At 25.8% G+C, this 18,960-nt stretch overlaps 4 protein-coding genes across 4 annotated transcripts; 1 reads left to right on the top strand and 3 right to left on the bottom strand.

The window, feature by feature from the left end:
* Window positions 1–854: 854 nt before the first annotated feature.
* LOC114119801 (protein SEC13 homolog) lies at window positions 855–2,686 on the bottom strand. The gene has a single exon (XM_027981501.2). It carries the CDS (start codon window positions 2,311–2,313, stop codon window positions 1,384–1,386), a length of 930 nt encoding a protein of 309 aa, XP_027837302.2. The 5' UTR covers window positions 2,314–2,686; the 3' UTR covers window positions 855–1,383.
* Window positions 2,687–4,118: 1,432 nt separating this feature from the next.
* LOC114119788 (E3 ubiquitin-protein ligase RNF180-like) lies at window positions 4,119–5,280 on the bottom strand. Its single transcript, XM_027981483.2, has 2 exons — window positions 4,884–5,280; window positions 4,119–4,462 (listed from the first exon to the last, which is right to left on the bottom strand). The coding sequence occupies exons 1-2, from the start codon at window positions 5,082–5,084 to the stop codon at window positions 4,310–4,312; spliced, it is 354 nt and encodes a 117-aa protein (XP_027837284.1). The 5' UTR covers window positions 5,085–5,280; the 3' UTR covers window positions 4,119–4,309.
* Window positions 5,281–5,493: 213 nt separating this feature from the next.
* On the top strand, window positions 5,494–15,899 carry LOC114119780 (regulator of G-protein signaling loco). Its single transcript, XM_027981472.2, has 13 exons — window positions 5,494–6,360; window positions 7,143–7,697; window positions 7,756–8,199; window positions 10,395–10,481; window positions 10,844–11,065; window positions 11,157–11,318; window positions 11,401–11,676; window positions 13,310–13,507; window positions 13,573–13,803; window positions 14,153–14,236; window positions 14,300–14,453; window positions 15,232–15,323; window positions 15,393–15,899. Exons 1-13 carry the CDS (start codon window positions 5,791–5,793, stop codon window positions 15,684–15,686), a joined length of 3,369 nt encoding a protein of 1,122 aa, XP_027837273.2. The 5' UTR covers window positions 5,494–5,790; the 3' UTR covers window positions 15,687–15,899.
* LOC114119782 (probable 39S ribosomal protein L45, mitochondrial) lies at window positions 15,872–17,764 on the bottom strand. The gene is made up of 7 exons (XM_027981477.2): window positions 17,479–17,764; window positions 17,286–17,402; window positions 16,870–17,082; window positions 16,651–16,805; window positions 16,513–16,561; window positions 16,302–16,451; window positions 15,872–16,206 (listed from the first exon to the last, which is right to left on the bottom strand). Exons 1-7 carry the CDS (start codon window positions 17,518–17,520, stop codon window positions 15,940–15,942), a joined length of 993 nt encoding a protein of 330 aa, XP_027837278.2. The 5' UTR covers window positions 17,521–17,764; the 3' UTR covers window positions 15,872–15,939.
* Window positions 17,765–18,960: the final 1,196 nt, after the last annotated feature.

The following is an 18,960-nucleotide window of genomic DNA, read 5'->3' as shown; positions in this document are numbered from 1 at the left end:
TTCATAACATGTTTTCTGTTTAGCGTGTCTATACATTTTTATTTTTTGTCTTAAAGTGGAACACTTATCGGTAGGGTGGTAAATTATAATGTATATATACCTATTAATTATCAAATAAGATTTTTACCACAAGTCCTCTGTCCACAACTAAACTAAATAAATTTTACTTTTCTATAATATTAGTACATATAGTAAAACAAAATTTAAAATGTAATGGAAATAAAACACTTATTCTTGTAAAATGTTAAAAATACAACATTTTAACTTTTAAAAGGTTATTAGAATAAATAAATAATAACATTGCTCACAAAAGAATTTTCGTGAAAGTGGGACAAAAATGGGACACAGGCCTAAATCTCGAGACAATCCTCATTCCTCGCTGATGTGGGACGTCTCACTTCTGACTAGTCAAGATCAAGAAGCGTATTTGATACCAACCTAACACAAGTTTATTATTTTACCGATATCTCATTCTGTCATACATGATTCTTGCACGTTTAACGCGCATTGACTAGAGTTCATTTAATTTTTTGAAAAATTTGTATCAAACAGATTAAATTTAAAACTAGATTAATTATTTATAAATATGTACAATTTATTAAACTGTATTATTTCCAAAATCTCAACCGCACCATTTGACTAAGAATTAATATAATTTACTTAAAGTAGGGTAAAATATCTTTAGCATACTATTAAAGAAAATAAGACACACGTTGCTTGATACACTTATGGCGGATTGTATTTTGCTCAGCAATAAGCTGTTTCATTTAAATCATTAAATGTATATAGTGATTTTTCAGGCCACTCAGTATTAGAATTTAAAATACTGTTTTAATAAAAACTTTCTTAATACATTTCGTTACATTATTAATTTATTATAAATAATTATTTTCATTTTTACATAAAATCATGGGAATATACATATAATTACTTTAATTTTATATGTTGTACTTTTAAGAGATATATTTCAATATTTATTAGATAGATTGATGTGGTTAGGTGCATCTTCTTTGTAGAAGATTATATAAAATAAAGTATCTTTTTTGAAAAATATAATATCATTGTAGTGATTTCATATTACTACCACAACAACAACCAGTCATTTTTATCCAAAATTCACTTTGTCAAAATGGTACATTATTATTTATTTTTAATATGATAAATAATAGTATAACTTCTATTAAAAATAAAATAAATTCAATTTTTTAAAATAAAACATTTTAATTTAATTAATAAACTTATAAAATACTTATATACATTTTGTTTAAAATTATTTTCTTACTCAATACAAAATTTTAATTAAATAATAATAGCAGTCAATTCGTCTAAGATGTATGTTGAAATTTAATATATTTTTAAAAAACTAATATATTTAAATCACATCTAAGCAATAGCAGCAAATATATCTTGATTAACACTTTTGTCTTGACAATCTAATGTTTTTCTGTTTGTAATATTTCTCTCCATACACATCCAAGTTTGTTTATCAATCTGTTTCCAAAGTTTCACAGCATAACTATTCATTGTAACAGACAATACTGTTCCAAAACGAGAAAAACTAACTTTTTGTTTTTGTTTGTTTTCAGGGTCAATCTCTATTTGTACCCAATCACAACAATCGTCACTTCCCCATACAAAAACTCGACCATTTGAGGCACAGCTAGCAAATATATGTTTGTACAGACCAGGAGTTGGATTCCAACTTATGTCTTTGATAGTAGCTAATTGATTGTCTGATTCATACATAGCGTTCCACATACCTAATTGACCTTCCCATATTTTGATCTTATTATCATTTCCTCCACTAACTAATAGCAAATGATTATTTAGTAATTGATTTGACCAACTGATGCAGTTAACACCATTTAAATGAGCATTTGGGATCTTTGACACAGACCATTCATTATTGTTTAGTGTATGAATTGAAATAGTACCATCAGCACTAGAACAAGCTATGATTGCTCCAGATTTATATGGTGCCCAATCAATAGAAGTTGTTGATGATTTGTGTCCATCATATTGATATACAATCTTCCACTCACCATCATCATTAGTTTTACGTACAATTAATTTACAATCTGATCCACATGATGCTAAAAATCCAAATTTTGGATGTGAAAACATTACTTGCCATACAGGTCCAACATGTTCTTGTAATTGAATCGCTGAATACATATCTGGTTTGTCACTTTCGAAAATGTGAATAACACCATCAGCAGAACTAGTACATACATATTTATTATAATAATCAATATCTGATGAAAGAATTTGTCTCTTGTTACGGGTTTCGAATGAACTGATTGTTGACAGCATGTTTCTGATGAAGTAGCAATTAACACGTCCGACGTAAATTCAGGAACTACACTCAACAAACCAGAAAATTAAAGAGCAAAACAAAAGCAAGGCTAAGAGAGTGGTCACACGGACGTAGATGGAAACTAAAAACTAGAAAGATAGAAACACAGGAGTACAGATAAAATTTAGTTGCAACGGCTACTCGAACTTCGAAGTCGAAACAGAAATAACAGATTCGCTGTTATCGGTTGTTATCAAAATTGGGAATTGTGTACCCGTCCCCGCCACGATTTTATCTATTAATCTTGGTCCCCGTCGGGCACCCGGATAAATATTAGGTAAACGTAAAACGAATACCCAGACTGCGGTCACACTGTAGAGTCAGGCTCCGGGCGCCTAATTTAAATTTAGTACATTTATTAAGACAACTTATACTATGAAAGAAAAAAGTGTAATCATTTAAGATAATATTATAATCGATGGAGGATTTTTTATATTTTAAATATAACTTAAAAAATGAAAATTATTAAACTTTACATCTAAGACTTTTTCTTATGTATTGAGCACAATGCACAAATGTTCTGCTAAAACAGACTTTTGATGGTTTTAACTTTGTTAGTCTTTAAAAAAAACTAGGTATATTTTGTTATACAATTTTATTAAGCTAACTTTCGAATAGTTAATTTTTCTATTATAGAACCACAAATCAAATATACATATTTCATTGAATTCATTTTCATAAGTATTAATTGTTTCATCATGATGTGTTTACCTTTATTTTATTGCTATAGTTATTTTATCTATATAATGTTAAAATTATAATCAGAACCACGATTTAAGATAGAATGGAGATTTATAACATATTTTATCAATGTTTCATTCATATTAATTATATACTGTTTAATGCACGTATCAAAAATTAAAATATGTATATTATATTTTAATTCATGGTACATATTATGTCATATATCAATATTAACTGATTGCAGATACTTCATACTTACTAACCAGCAATTACATGGAATCGCTAAGTAAATTATCCTAAAATAGCGACATAAAGGTAACTTTAAAATGGTTAATTAATCCAGCTAAATCAAGAGTCTTAAGTTTTTCATTTATATTATCTGATATGACACACAGACTTTGTTTAGCACTATTAAAACTGGGACAATAACCTATATTAATTAGGCAAGTATTTAAGAATTTCCTTATGCACTTTCGACTTATTTGTTCTATACATTACAAACTTGTAATTAGGAAATTTCAAGCAAAAAATGAAGTAGGTACTACATCTAATCAAAGTGATGGTATAAGACAAATATTTCAAGACCTAATAATCCTAACATACTGCGAGTTTAATAAATCTTAATTTGTTTTAATATAATTTAAAATAATACTATTTAATTAAGTATACAATTTTTTATTTTCATTGTATATTAAAATTGAAACAGTTTTAATCCTATTATATTTAAAAATTCAAAATTAGTTTTGATATTTGTTAATAACATAAATTTAAACGAGGATGAGCATAATATATTGTTGTATTGGGAAGTTCCTAGACAAATTAAAGGGTTTAGGCAAAAATTAAAAGTATAAACTCAGTCTTTGTAATTTTGTACATTATAGTTTTAATTGTCTGATTATACAATAAACATTTTTTTTTTTTATAAATATATTTTAAGAGGATGTTATACTCGCTGTCTACAACATTTTTGTAAATATGATTAATATTTTATACCACTTAACATGAATATTATATAATTATGATTATTTATGATGTAGTAATACTTTAATATTAACCTAAAATAAACAAAACTAAAATATTCTTTTAACTCAACTCAAATTTATTTAGAATAGAAATCTGATTTTACATAAAGTAAGTACAAACTTTAATTTCTAAACAATAAAATATTTTAATTATTGTTGTAGTAAATTGGAATATGACCAAATTTTTTTATGTATTAACAAAAATCATTTATCATACAATAGAAAATATTAAAAGAGTACATAATTTTTATCGAAAGTAAATATCAACTTTACTTTTAACTAAATGGATTTGAGGTAATACATATTTTTTACATGGGCATTTCATTCCACCAACAAAGTCGAAAGAACCAACTCTTAAATTGCAATTAGGACAACTTAGTTTCCCCTTTTGCCAATCTTCCTGAAATAGAAAATACATAATTTAGTAAAAATTTATTTTGATAAGTAGTATGACCATCCAAATATAATTATAATAAATAATTTAAATTAAAGAAAGGATTTTTAGAAGTAGGTACTTAATAGGTATTGCATTAAGAAATTAAAATTAGAAATGAAGGCATAGGTAATACCTTCTGAAGCCATATTTTTTTATAATTTCATTGAATCAAATAGCAGGATAAATAATAATATGGAGAAGAGTCCCATAAATTATCTATGAAACTGAGTAAAAATCGTAACAATAAGTCAATAACTAACATTAATTAATTGACATATCAGTAGGTACAAATGTCTAATCTCTATAACAAAAAGCCATATATATATACAATGAATAGTCATTTTAATAATTTATTTGTAAAACTAATTTATTATGATGTACTTACTTCTTCAACTGATGAATTTATCCATTCGGGTAAATTAGTAGATGATAAGTACCAATTATTTTCCATTACATTGTCATTACAACTGTATGTTACTCTAGCTGTATTTTGAATTTGCTTTTCATGACAATCAAGTATAGATGAACTCTCACTTGATGCTAATTCAAATCGACATTTTTGACATTTAATACTTATACTAGTCATTTTAACTCAAATATAATAAATAAATTAAGATAAAAATATAAAATATTATTCAACTACAAAACAAATAATTGCACTTAATGTTTATTGATGTATTGATATTTAAATTGAATAAACATTTTGTGTTTTAGAAAATTTTAAATTTGAAAAATCAAAAATGTGACAATTTTATAATATGAAATAACAATTAACAAGTAACAAGTAAGAACGAAAGTTTTGAAGCTTGATAACAGTATCATAAATTTGATAAAGTGATTAGACGTTTGAATATCAGACTATTGCTATCGATATCTTATTGTTACCACAGTGGTAACTATAACGGTTTTGTTATTAACCTTGGTTTATTTTGTCAAAAGTTCATGGTTGGCATAATAAGTATAATGGCTATCATTAAAATATTATACTTCTATCAAATATTATACATTCCATTCTACTAAATAGTAAATAGTAAATTCTAGTGCAAATTAGTGTTTAATGTTTATACTGCAATTTTATGGTTCTCATGTTTTATCTTTAGAAAATTGGAAATAGTTCAATCTCGATTTATTTTACCACTTTAGTATTAGTATAAGTTTTTAGTTACAGAATAAAAGTTTATTGGAAAGTGTTCTGTTTTGTTCGTGACGTGACAGTTTTAATAAATATTAAACCGAGTTCAGTTACAAATCAGGCCATTAAAATCTTCGAGGATGTAAGTTAATTGTTTGCAATGCATCCTGTACGAAGACGTAAGAAACGACCCAACTATGGTGTACGTATGGTTGAAGTGAAAAGAGGCAAAAATGGATTTGGATTTACTATTTCTGGCCAGCAACCATGCATTCTTAGTTGCATTGTTCCCGGTAGTCCTGCCGACCAGGCTGGTCTTAGAGCAGGCGATTATTTGGTAGCTGTAAGCAACCATAATGTCAGTAAACTATTACATGATGATGTAGTACAATTAATTGGTGGATGTCAATCTGCTCTGCGATTACAAATAGCGGAGAATTATTATTCTGATAGCTCTGATGAAGAATTTAAAAATGAATTAGGAAGACAACGACCAAAATATCCACACAAATCTAGGCCAGCCTTAACTCCTATCAATGTAAATAAAATGAGAAATGATGATCCTAATTATGGAATTGAGTTTGCTCATGTATCAAAACCTTGCAATCGTAATAATAATAACTGTTCAATATATGATAAAGAAGCAGTATCCATTTATAATTTTCAAATTGTTGTGAGATATTTAGGTTCAATTGAAATGCCATGTATACCTGCTGGGTCCCGGCTACAAGTTAGTAAATTTAAATCTACAAATTAATTATTTTTAAGCTTAGGTATTAACATGTATCAATTATAATTCATAATTAATATGACGATAATATTTTCTTATTTCTTTTCTAAAATTAAACTGAGCTAAAAAAAGTACCTATAGGTAGTTAAATAAATAATAATCCAAGGTAATTTATACTTTTATTCATGGCAGGATAGGCCATTTTTGGCTTACCGGGAAATTTTAAAAAGGAACTCCTACATGATAAAAAAAATATCTATAACAACATATTTGTGAGTTGTTACTCACCTTACCAGTCATAACCGTGAATTTCATTTGTACAAAAAAAATATATAAATTTACATAAAACTCGTTTTAGCGTTGTAAAATCTTAAAATAAAATTTCAAGTTTGAAATGGTTCTTATATTATATATTTCAAATCTCTACTGTAGTTGCATAATGTTTAAGAGCCCCATTGCCAAAATACAAAAGGGGGCCCACCGTGAAATGCCCAGTTTTCCGGTAGGCCTATCCGCCCATGCTTTTAATTGTTTATTCTACCTATTCCTTATATATTTTTGCTTAACATTTGTCTAATAATTTTTATGATTTTTGTATGTGTGTTTTGTGTTGGTTCTCTGAATAGTTTTAGTCATCTCTATTTTAAACTACATTTAAGGACATAGGTACTCATGTAACTTACAGATAACATAGATATCTATTACTCATATTATTTTAATTGATAACATTTGTATTGATAAAGTTTTAAGTAGTAAAATTATTTTAATTTGTTTTGAATTAGGTTGTAAAAAGCTGTATTAAACGTTTAAAAGCTGAAAAACGTTCTCATGCTGCTGTACTCATGACAGGATATGGATCCAGTCTTTGTTTACAAAATAATGCTGGAGTAACTTTAGCTGTTTATCCAGGTAGTCGTGTCATGTTTTGTGCTGCCAGTTCTGATGAAAATAGCAAATACTTTGGTGTTGTTACTATATCATCTATAGATGATGAGCCATCAAACTCGTGTCATGTGTTTGCTGTAGACCCAGTATCACATGAAGACCATTGTGCACAAGCTAATAGTTTTAAAATCACCTGTGTCAGAGATTCAAATGGTGTGTGTACTCAATTCCCTCCAAACTGTGATCAAGTTGTAGTTGCTATTGAAAAGTATTATAAAAATGATGCTAATCGTATTTCGGTTGTTGGCAATTCCCCACATCCAAGTCATGATAGCACAACAACAACAACCAGCAACAGTGATTCAGGTATTGGATACAAGGATTACTGTGGTATGCAGACAGATAGAATATTAATGGTTGATGTACAGAATCAGTGTTTACACATACAACAAGTAGTTATAATTTATTTGTATAGCTAAATAAATTGTAATCATAATATTTTTTTATAAGGTTGGTGAAATGGCTACACATTGTGTTGATTGTTCAGATTCAATTACTCCTAAGGATACTGCAGTTGAACGTGGACCTAGGAGTCGTTCACCATTAAGTACTAGTTCAGTTGATCTGGTTTTCAGTCAATTAGGACCTGATTATACAATCTTAAGTAGATCGCCTGGGCCCCGTAGATCAAAAAGCGAGAGTAGTGTACAACATGAAAATAATTCATGTGAAGGAATGAGTTTAGGAAGCAGTTATCGAAGTCAAGAAATATTATTATCAGATGTCAAAACAAAATCAAATACAGAATTTGACTGTTTAAGATATCCTCTTGTTACTCAAAGTTTAGAAGACTTTAAAACTAATGATGAAGATTGTATTGTTAACATATGGGGAAGTTTACAAAATATTAAAGAAGGAACTGAAGATTTTATCCCAGAAACTGATGGATTATATGTAAGTTATTAATCTTTTATTTATTTAGTAAATAAATCAACAGTTTTACTTCTTCTTTTTACCTTCTAAGCGGCATGCTATTTTTGGTGACTGACCCCATTGTACATGTCAAGGTGTTGAAGATGGTTCTTGGTTAACTAGACAAGTCTAGTTACCCAAGCGGTGGGGAGGGGGGTCGCTAAATACTGGCAGGCTTGCTCTACAGTTCTGACGGTACCACGTGTAAAAATGCCTTGTGGTTACCCCTCAGAATAGAACCCAGGACTACGCTTATCAGAACATAAGTTTAGACCCACTCGCCTATAGGTGACCCACTTTTTATTTAATTAGTAAAAAATATAATTTATTATACTTAGTAGCCATAGAAATAGAAATATAATTTTAAATTTGAGGAGAATAATATTTCGATATGCTGTGTTAATCAATATTTTGTTTAAGTTTACAGTAATATATTTTATTTTAAAACTAATGACCTTATCAATTGAAGTATAACTTATGATTAAAAAGAATATATTTTTACTGAGGGTCTATACAATTTTAGTGTATTGAGATTAATATTGAGTTAACTATGGAATAATTTATGTAAAATATGTTCATAAATGTAATCACCATTATTATTATAACTTGTAAATGTTATTATAACAATAATGTTTAATTAATTTTTGTAACAAAAAAAAATAAAAAAAATTATAATTGTATACATAATTAAAGTATCAATATATTCATTTACTATAATAATAAAAAATAATTTACTTAAAGCATATTAATTTCATATGGAAAATTCATTAATCAAGTTTATGTAACAATTAAAGGTATGAAATATAAATAAATGTGTGCTACACTTATTACTTGTTTTAATTTATAATACATTTGTATTTTATCAATATAAAATTTAATATCAAAAAGTTTTTAATAAGAGTTTCCCATAACATATTATATGTTTTTGAGTTGAGTTCATTAGTATTCATTATGTGTAATTCTAATTAAAATTTTAAATGTGGTGATAGGTAGGTTACTGTATGCAATGACGTCAATATCTGTGACATGTGTCTGTCATACATAATTGAAAATCAAAATAATATTTGAGTGTATGACTGTGAAAATGTCAAGCTTAATGTAGTATTAAAGTATTATATTCTTAGAAGATGTACTTTATTAAATATTTTTAATACATTTTTTTTATCTACAATGGACATGCTTCCTTTTCGTAAAATAAGTTGTATTACATTCTCTAATAGTTCTTTTGTGCGTGTTCTTAGGCGAACAAATTCTTTTGAAAACAAAACCACGGTATATATTACAAAATTTGTATCATATTTTAACTCTAAATATTATATTTTTACTGATTGATTGTTATATTTTAATTGTGGTAATTTATACTTTAATAGCACAACAATTAAATTCTATCAGTTTGTAAGGATTTTTACTAGAACTTTATCAATTCATAATGAGTCATTATATTATAAATTATTAGTAATACTTGTGTCGTTTTAAGTAATTTAAAGTTATCTAAATATTATATATATAATTAAAAAATATTGATAAAGTTTAAATGGTTATTCATTATAAATTTACTCTAAAATATTATTAGATTTATTTATCTCAACCATTTCTCAATATTTTATTATTTAACATGCCATTTTATATTTTCACTGAAGAAAATTTTTTTTTCCCATATTAGAAATATATCTAATATGGTGTAAAATTTAAATAGTTCTATTGATATAGACCATACTTCAGTTTACTGTTTAGTAATTACATGTTTGTATACTTATACTATTTAATGTGAATGCTTAATAAAAATTATAATTATTTCATATTAATAAATAATATATACTAAATATGGTATTTTAAAATTAGATTAAATTAAATTATTAATAGTTAATTTATTATATATATTTATGTAACATTACTGTATAAGCTATAAACATAATAAGTGATAAAGAATTTCCCTACAGAAATAAAAATGCTCTAAGACATGAGAACATATTATAAATTTGGATTACTAATCTAAACTTATATTATACAAAATTGTTAATTATAGGCTTACTTGACATTGGTATACATGTTGTATTATTTTTTATGCCTGCTACTTAAATACATAAACTGAAATTTATTACTGTATTTCATATAATAATTCTAATTTTATTTTGTAAGTTATATTCATTTTTCATGTTTTTTTTTTTATATTTTAGAATAATTCAAAAACCAGCCAAGCTCAAGATTGGACTTTATCGTTTGAGAGAGTTTTACAAGATCCTATAACTTCACAAAATTTTGCAGTAAGTTCCATTATTTGTATATTTATTATTACTAGTGATTTTCTTTGAATGCTTAATTCAGTTTTAGTTGTTTGGATCAAAACAAACTTACTTAATCTTAATGAATTGACATATATGTAAAAATTGAGATTTTATAAGAGGAATACAATTTTTGTTTTTATTTTTCCCTATCATTTTAATAATATGGTATTAGGTATTTAAATTTACAATTTATAGATACCATACATTATAAAGATTTTATAGCATAATGTGATAACCCAATTAAACTTGTTCAGTAAAGCACATTATCTTCTTGAAATACATATAAATAATTTTTTTTAAATATTAAAAAAATATATATTTGTTTGTTTATTTAAAAAAAGGAGTTTCTAAAAAAAGAATTTAGTGCAGAAAATTTGTACTTTTGGACTGCGTGTGAACGATATCACTCCACTATAGACCAAGAGTTGCGATGTGCAATTGCTCGAGATATATATGCTAAACATTTAGCATGTGATGCTGTTGAACCAGTAAATGTTGACTCAAAAGCTTCAAATCTTACAATCGAACAAATTGAAGAAGCTGATCCTAATCTCTTTTTACAGGCACGTCAGCTCTTATTTTCAATTTTTATTACCTAAAACAGTAGTAAAATACTATTATTATAAATCATAACATTAAATTTATTTATTTTAGGCACAAAAACAAGTGTTTAATTTAATGAAGTTTGATAGTTATCCCCGTTTTGTAAAGTCTGATCTTTATAAAATGTGTTTAGTAGAACAGATAGCTGACCATTTACCATTTAGTGAACAAGATACTACTACTTTTAAATCTGCAGAATGCTCTAGCAAAAAGGTATGTTCAATTTTGTGTTAATTAATATAATTATTGCAATTTAATATTCAAATGTTAATTTTTTTTTATTTTGATTTATTAGATAAATGATATTGAAGAAACAACTAATACAAGTACTATTGACTACCATGTTAATACCGGTAGTCGTCGAAAATCATTATTATCATGGAGACGTCAATCTACAGTCCAGCCTCCATTAACATCTGGTTTGTGTCGAGTGACACTTCCAGACCAATCATCAACAGTTTTGCACGTAACTCCAGATATTACTGTCCAAGTGCTTATTCAGAGATTATTTGATAAACGTGGTTATCCTTATAAACACTTCAAAGTCAAAATTCAATCCAACAATGAACAGGTATGTTACAGTTAAAATAACTTCTGAATTTGCTTAATTCACCCACATAATAATTATTTCTTCCCTAACAATTTTTTTTTTTTTATTATTCAAATTTCAAATACATATTTGAAATTTTCACAAAATGTTTTTACTGTCATTTTATATAATTTATGTAATTAAGAATTTATAAATTTTTTTCTATGTAAATCTATTTAAAAATTTTAATACAAGATTATTCATAAGCTATTAGTAACATAAGTTCATACTGAAACCATACAATTTAAAAAGTAACAGGTTATTATACTATTATTTTGTACACCATATTTTAAGCTATAATTTGGACAAAATTATATAAATGATAAATAATGATATTCATTATTTTGTTGTAATTTAAAAGCAATCATAGGATCTTAAAACATGTATGTATATTTAATATACTATACATTATATTAAATTATTATAAATTTTACTATATGCAATAAATTTTTTATCCTATGAACATATTTCTGCTGTTTTGTAGTATTTACAGAAACACATTATTACATTTTGAGTTATACAAGTTGATATAATATGGTATAAATATATATTATTATTAAATATTAATAATATAATAAATATAATTTATTTGTTAAATATTATACCAACCTATTATAATACTAAATGTAAAAAAATAATTTTAATATTCAGTGAGTTCCTCTTAATGTGATCACTGGTTATAGAATCAACCATTTATTGGAATCAGAAATGAAAATCCCTTTCTAAATCTTATGCTACTAATGTTTAATTAACCTTTTATTAGTATCACTAAGTACTGGATAATTGAATCATTTTTATAAACATTCTTATCGTTTTTATGGTATCTAAAATTGATTAAAGTTGTTATATTAATAGTATTATGACTATTATGTATTTAATTTTAAATAATTAAAATTATATTATGGATATTGATTGAATATAGATTTTAGGTAAAGGCTAATATGAAAATGAAATTAGTAGATTCTCAAGTACAATCGAAAATAGATAGTTTCTTTAATTTATTTTAAATGCATATTTTAAGCATAAGTATAAATTTAGAATCATTAATAATAAAAAAAAAAAGTTATGGAATCAACCAGTTAAAAGAATGAAAATAGCCTAAACCAATATGATCACATTAAGCGGAACTCATTGTATTTTAAAATATATTTAGTGATAAAGCTAACACCCTAACAAACCTTCGCTCAGAATCATTTTTTATACATTATAATATCATTGAATTCAAATTTAATACACCCATAACAGTGACCTACTCACATCTAATGCACAGTAGAGCTTTAAACCCAACCAATCTGCTTACTTTTTTTTTCTTTTGTTTCTGGTTTAAAAATATTTTTATCAGTAATAGACCGATACTATATAATTGAAATAATATAAAAATGATTTTTGAACCGAAATAGAAAAAAACTAAATCCACTAGTATTATTTTACAAAATACATATTACATATGTTATTACTATTTTTAAGTATTAAGAATATAATAATTATTAGAATCTATGACAAGTTATGTATGGTTTACAACACTAAATTGACTTTTTTTTTGAAATATTAGTTATAAATAAAGTATATTGTAAAAGAGTATCTTTGAATATAATATAATATAATTATGTTATAGATAATTGATTTAAATGGCAGTTCGTGTGTTCTGGATGGTTTAGATGTTAAAGTTGAACCTAGAATATGGTTTAGATTAGATCTTCCTGACAGAAAAACTATAAATGTTGATTGTAAAATAGATTCAACAGTTGGACAAGAGATAGGTCCCATATTATCCTCATATGGTTATAAAACTGAATTAGTTACTCTGTGTTCTGTGAGTATTGATAGAATTTTTAAATTTATTCAAAATGTTTAACTCATAATAAATCACTATTTCAGATAAGTGAAAATGAAGTTATTGATCCAGATATGGATGTTTCACTAGTAGAAAGTCGTCGAATACAAGTTTTGACTCGCAGTAGTATGACATCATTTGCTCAAAATATGACACTAAGAAATGGACAAGATTCAGATAACTTGGATGATTTAACTAATCAAGTATTTGAAGACCTTTTGCAAAACAAAAATCCAGAATTGAATAAACTTCCATCAGATCAAGGGTCTATAAAAGTTAGTAAATATGAGTTATTATATTAATATGGAATTATCAATTATTTTAATCCAGAAAAATAAACATTAACCTAACCTATTATAAACATCTATATTTTTACATTGGCTGTTTTTATGATATTTAAATGTTTATCCAAATTATGAGATAGTAAAATATATTATAATTTAACAATTTTATCCATAATCTAAAATATTAATATCTACCTGTTCTTTTATAAAATTACATAAAAAATCAATGTAATGTTAATAGACAAAATTGAGTAAAAAAATTTCAATGTTTTTGTATGTTAAAGTTAGCTAAATAAATTAAACAAATTAACTCACAACTGTATACTTTTATTTATTTTAGTCTGAAGAATGGGGATCAGAACAATCTTCTAGTTTGATTAGTAGATTTTTAAGAAGAGATTCAATATTTCACGAGAAACAAAGAGTAAGAATATTATAAATATAATTTATTATAATAAATTATATAATTATTTTTTTTTTTTTTTAGAAAATAAAGAAGACTTGTAAATCACAATTTGCAATACATGATCAACAAATAAATAGTACTGAAAAAAAACAAACGCTGAGTAAACTTCCACCACTAATTGCTAAATTAAAACCAATTACAAAAATACAAAATGATAAACAATCAGAAAGTGATGGTAATTATTTTATTTTAATTATTAATAGTTAAATAGTTATTATAATATGTTGTTGAGTAAGAGAAATTTTTACTTTACAATTGATTAAATTTTGTTCATTTTTTCTAAAACATTTTGAGTGTTGTACTGTTGTGTGTGATAAATTAAGAAAAATGTTTTTTTTTTTCGTATTCTACAAATTATTTTTAATATTCTATAACCAAAATAATTATTGTAATTATATACTGCAAACTTAAAAATAGTATTTAGTAATAATATTTTATGTTACTTAGAAATTAATTTAACATTGACCATGAATGAGTAAAGATCTCCATTTAATTGGCATACCAATTTTTTGTGAACTATTAATAATAATACCATACATTTCTAGAATATATATATTATATTAGTTCCAATATCTGAACTAATATAATGTTAAGATTCAGCATTAATTATGGTATTGTAAATATATTGATTTTGTCACATTTGATAGTCAATAGTATTGTAATTTTCTTCTTTGTGTAGTTTTTATTGTTGTGTATTCTTTTTGGCATTAACCTCATCAAAAATGATAAATGAAATGATTACTTGTTCATTTCATGATAAATAAGTCAACAATTTCAATATTGAAATTCTAAAACTACAAATTGCATTAATGGGTTTTTAAGGCCAATAATAAAATAGTTAAAATGTTAATTTAGTTATAAAACAAATCCATAATAAAACAAAGTTGATAATCTAAGATGTATTTTTACAATTTATTTTGAATAAAATGTACTATTAAATTTTCGATTTTTAGCTTTATATGAAGGCTTAAAGCGAGCTCAAAGAAGTAGATTAGAAGATCAACGAGGTACAGAGATCAACTTTGAAATGCCAGATTTTTTAAAGGTATTTACATTTTGATTAAATATTGTTTTTTTAAACATGAATAATAATTATTTTTTCTTTGATGTTTAGAATAAAGAAAATAATACTATAGATACTAACAAAAAACATCGTAAATCAATCAGATTGACAGAACGTAATGGTGAAAACAGGGATTCAGCCCGCTTTTATAAATCTCTGGATGATGGGGAGTTTAAAAGGCCAAATCCAATTGCTGATGATCGTTCCAAATTTATAAGACATCTCCCTCCTCCTTTACCACCTAAACCTAAAAACCTAACTAATGATCTTCAAATCAAAAAAAAAGTTGACACCAAAACTAAAAAACCTGTGTACGTAGATCAACCAACAAGTAGTTTTGTTTAAATGTATTGAAGAAGTTACATATCAAGTTTGCTAATATTAATGTTAAGAAAATGTATTTTACATACATATTAAGAGTATTATTAAATGTATTTTTTTTTATGTTCAGTATTATTGTGGAGTGGGTATTTATATTATGTATATTAAATATTTTTATATTTTTACTAAATGGTTATGTATAAACACAATTTTAAATAATAAGTATCTATATTTTTATTTATGATTTATTATTACATTAATTGATGATTATCAGTTATTATGCATCCGGAAGTACAATTTTAGATTTTGATTCATCTGGCTGAGCTTCTACGGCAGTTATTGTTTCTGCTTCAACATTTAATAGATGTGTTATTGGAGCTGGTTCTTTGGGGGGCATCCAATCGGGGATTATTTTTCCATGAATCCGCCACATTCCATATTGATTTACAATATGCTTTTCAAATACTACATATTCTAAGACATCTTTGGCAATCACATCACTTCCAAAAATTAAGCGTCCAAAACGGTCAAAAACTGATAATGTCTATAAATAAAAAAAAAAAAACAAGTACTTTAAGTTTATTGGATAGTAAGTAATAAATTTAAATAATTACATTTTTAAATATATTAAGTATATACCTGTTTAGTGTGAAAGCGTACAGTTATTTGTGCAAATAAATTGTCTTGGGTTATGACATCCGTTACTCTTGCATGAACTACACGAGGTGGTTCAATTGATTTTATGAATGACCAACGTAACGTCTTACCGTCTATATTGTGCATCATTTCCTAAAGTACAAACAATATGTTTTAAGTTTGAAAACTACAATTCTTTTGTTTTTTTACTTACCACATAAGCTTTTTCTGTAACATATTGAAGAAGATTTTTTTTGTCTTTACTAAAAAATATTAAAAACATTCAAAATTGAATAGGTGTATCAACCACAGAAATTATATAAAAATCATTGATAAAATAGTTGATACACACTTGACCATAGTTGTGTGGGCTTTAAGATAAATATCTTGTGCTTTTGTTATAAATTCAGGATATAATTCAAATTCTTCCTCATTCTGTCTTATTTTACGAATGGCTTGCCAAGTATCTTTTTTTTTTTTTAATAATTCGATTTTTTGTTTGGCTCCCTGTACAAGTAAAAAATATATTACTAAAATGTGATAACTGTGATGAAAACAATAGTGACTTAACAGCTGTACTAATTGGTGAAATTTTTCCATCTCCTTCTGGTGGAACATACGGTTCAATGAGTGAACCTGTATTGTTAATAAATGTGCTACGCTCAACCCAAGGTCTTGTGGGCTGAATACCTTTTTCTTTGTATCTGGTACGTAACTTTTCAGGGCTGTAATCTTCGGAATCCACTTTATCTTTTTCAAAATCAGGTAAATCTATTTTTAAAACCTATAAAACACAATATTTTATAAGTTAATACGCTATTTATGTAGTTACATAGAACATGTACAATTTTCTGATGAAATAATATAAATCATAACAGAAAATAGTTATTACTATTTATTTGATATAAATTAGTTTGATACTTACTAGTATGATATTAGATAAGTCTTAAATCTAAAATGTTATTTATATACATAATGAGTAGTTACTTTTTGGCTTCTCAATTTTTTGAACTCTGGTTTGTAATGTTTGTTACTTCTACATCGTGTTTGACCCACACAACCAATAGTTAATACATTTTGTACATTACAGTTCAAATGCTGGAGCTAGAGATTTTTATAAATCAAATTTTAATAAATTTAATAACAGCAATAATAGAACATTAAATAAAATAATTTTAACCTTGTTGAGTCCAGTATAAACTGTATGAACGCTCCTAAACATTGTACTTATTTTTGTAGCAATAGACAATATGTATTGATTTATAATTAAAAAAAAAAAAAAAAGTTATTATTTTAATAATATAACACGTATGAGTGCATAGTATTATAACATAATAGAAATTATAAATGTTTTTAAATAACTTTACTATTGACGATCACTGGTATAAAATATGTATTAGTATTTAGTATATCTCTAGTCACTACCATACATTTAAATTTTGCTTTCACGATCACGATTCTAATAAAGTTAGTAATGTATATTAAATTCATTATCACTTTTGTGGTTATCAGCTTATCACACCACTATGGTTGTAGATAGATAGATTCATCTATTACCGTGGTTATAACATGAATTAAAACATTAAACCGCGTTTAACTGCGTGAAAATTTTTAAATATTTTTACTTATTAAGGAACACGGATAATAGGAAGTATGGACAAGTTTAGTTTAATAACCACTTGCCAGTTGCCACTAGCCAGTACGAATTACGGTATATCTTAATCCATGCTAGCCAGTAAGAAGTAGGAATCAATTAATTTTGTACTCTATACGATTTAATTCGTGAAAGGTTTTTTTATATTTTCTCTAAAAACCCTTTTTCTGGTAGTTCAAAAAATTTATTCATACCGACTTTTCAACTCAAAATGGTAGGTACCTACATCATATTATATTATAATATAGTCAAACAAATTGATAATATAATACAATACAGAATATTCTATATCATATTTACAATATATATTGTATAAGTCACATCCATTTCGCGTTTTGTGAAATGGATAAAAATTTCATCCAGTTCCCGAAACGGAACTTATTTTTTTACACATCGTGTTATTAAACAATGTGGATAACTTTTCACGAAACGGGCACGGATTTTTAGAAGTACGGAATTTGTTCCGTAATCTATACATACACTATACACATGACGATTGACGAATCATATAATACGGATATATATATTTTTTTTTATAGAAATAACTTGTCGTAATAACCTATGATAATAATTAATAACTATGCATTCTATAGGAAACTTGATAAATTTATATTATAAATTTTTTATTGTAATTTAATTTAAAAGCATGCAATGCTTTAAATTATGACCGTTGCCATAATAGTATTTTTGTTTGAACATGGGGTAGTATTATGGCAACGGCTATTGTCTATTACATTTTACTATTTTAGATTTGATTTAAAACAGCCACTTATTTTTGTTTTACATTTGCCCCTACAATTACAATTATGAAAACCTTGCCCTCCTGTTGTTAAAGTCACTATTTCCGTTAGACTTAACTTTTGATTTATTGACCTCTGTTGTGTTAGATATAACTGGTTGAAGAGTTGAAGAATTCAATCATTTCTTAATTTTGCAAAAAATATGAACTGAAGAGGATTTACTGATGTAGCCGTCGTAGGTAAGTATCTATAGCAAAGACTCAGACAT

The sequence above is a fragment of the Aphis gossypii genome, chromosome 2 (assembly GCF_020184175.1).
Source record: "Aphis gossypii isolate Hap1 chromosome 2, ASM2018417v2, whole genome shotgun sequence".
NCBI lineage: Eukaryota > Metazoa > Arthropoda > Insecta > Hemiptera > Aphididae > Aphis > Aphis gossypii.
This window is presented reverse-complemented; position numbering and strand designations above follow the sequence as displayed.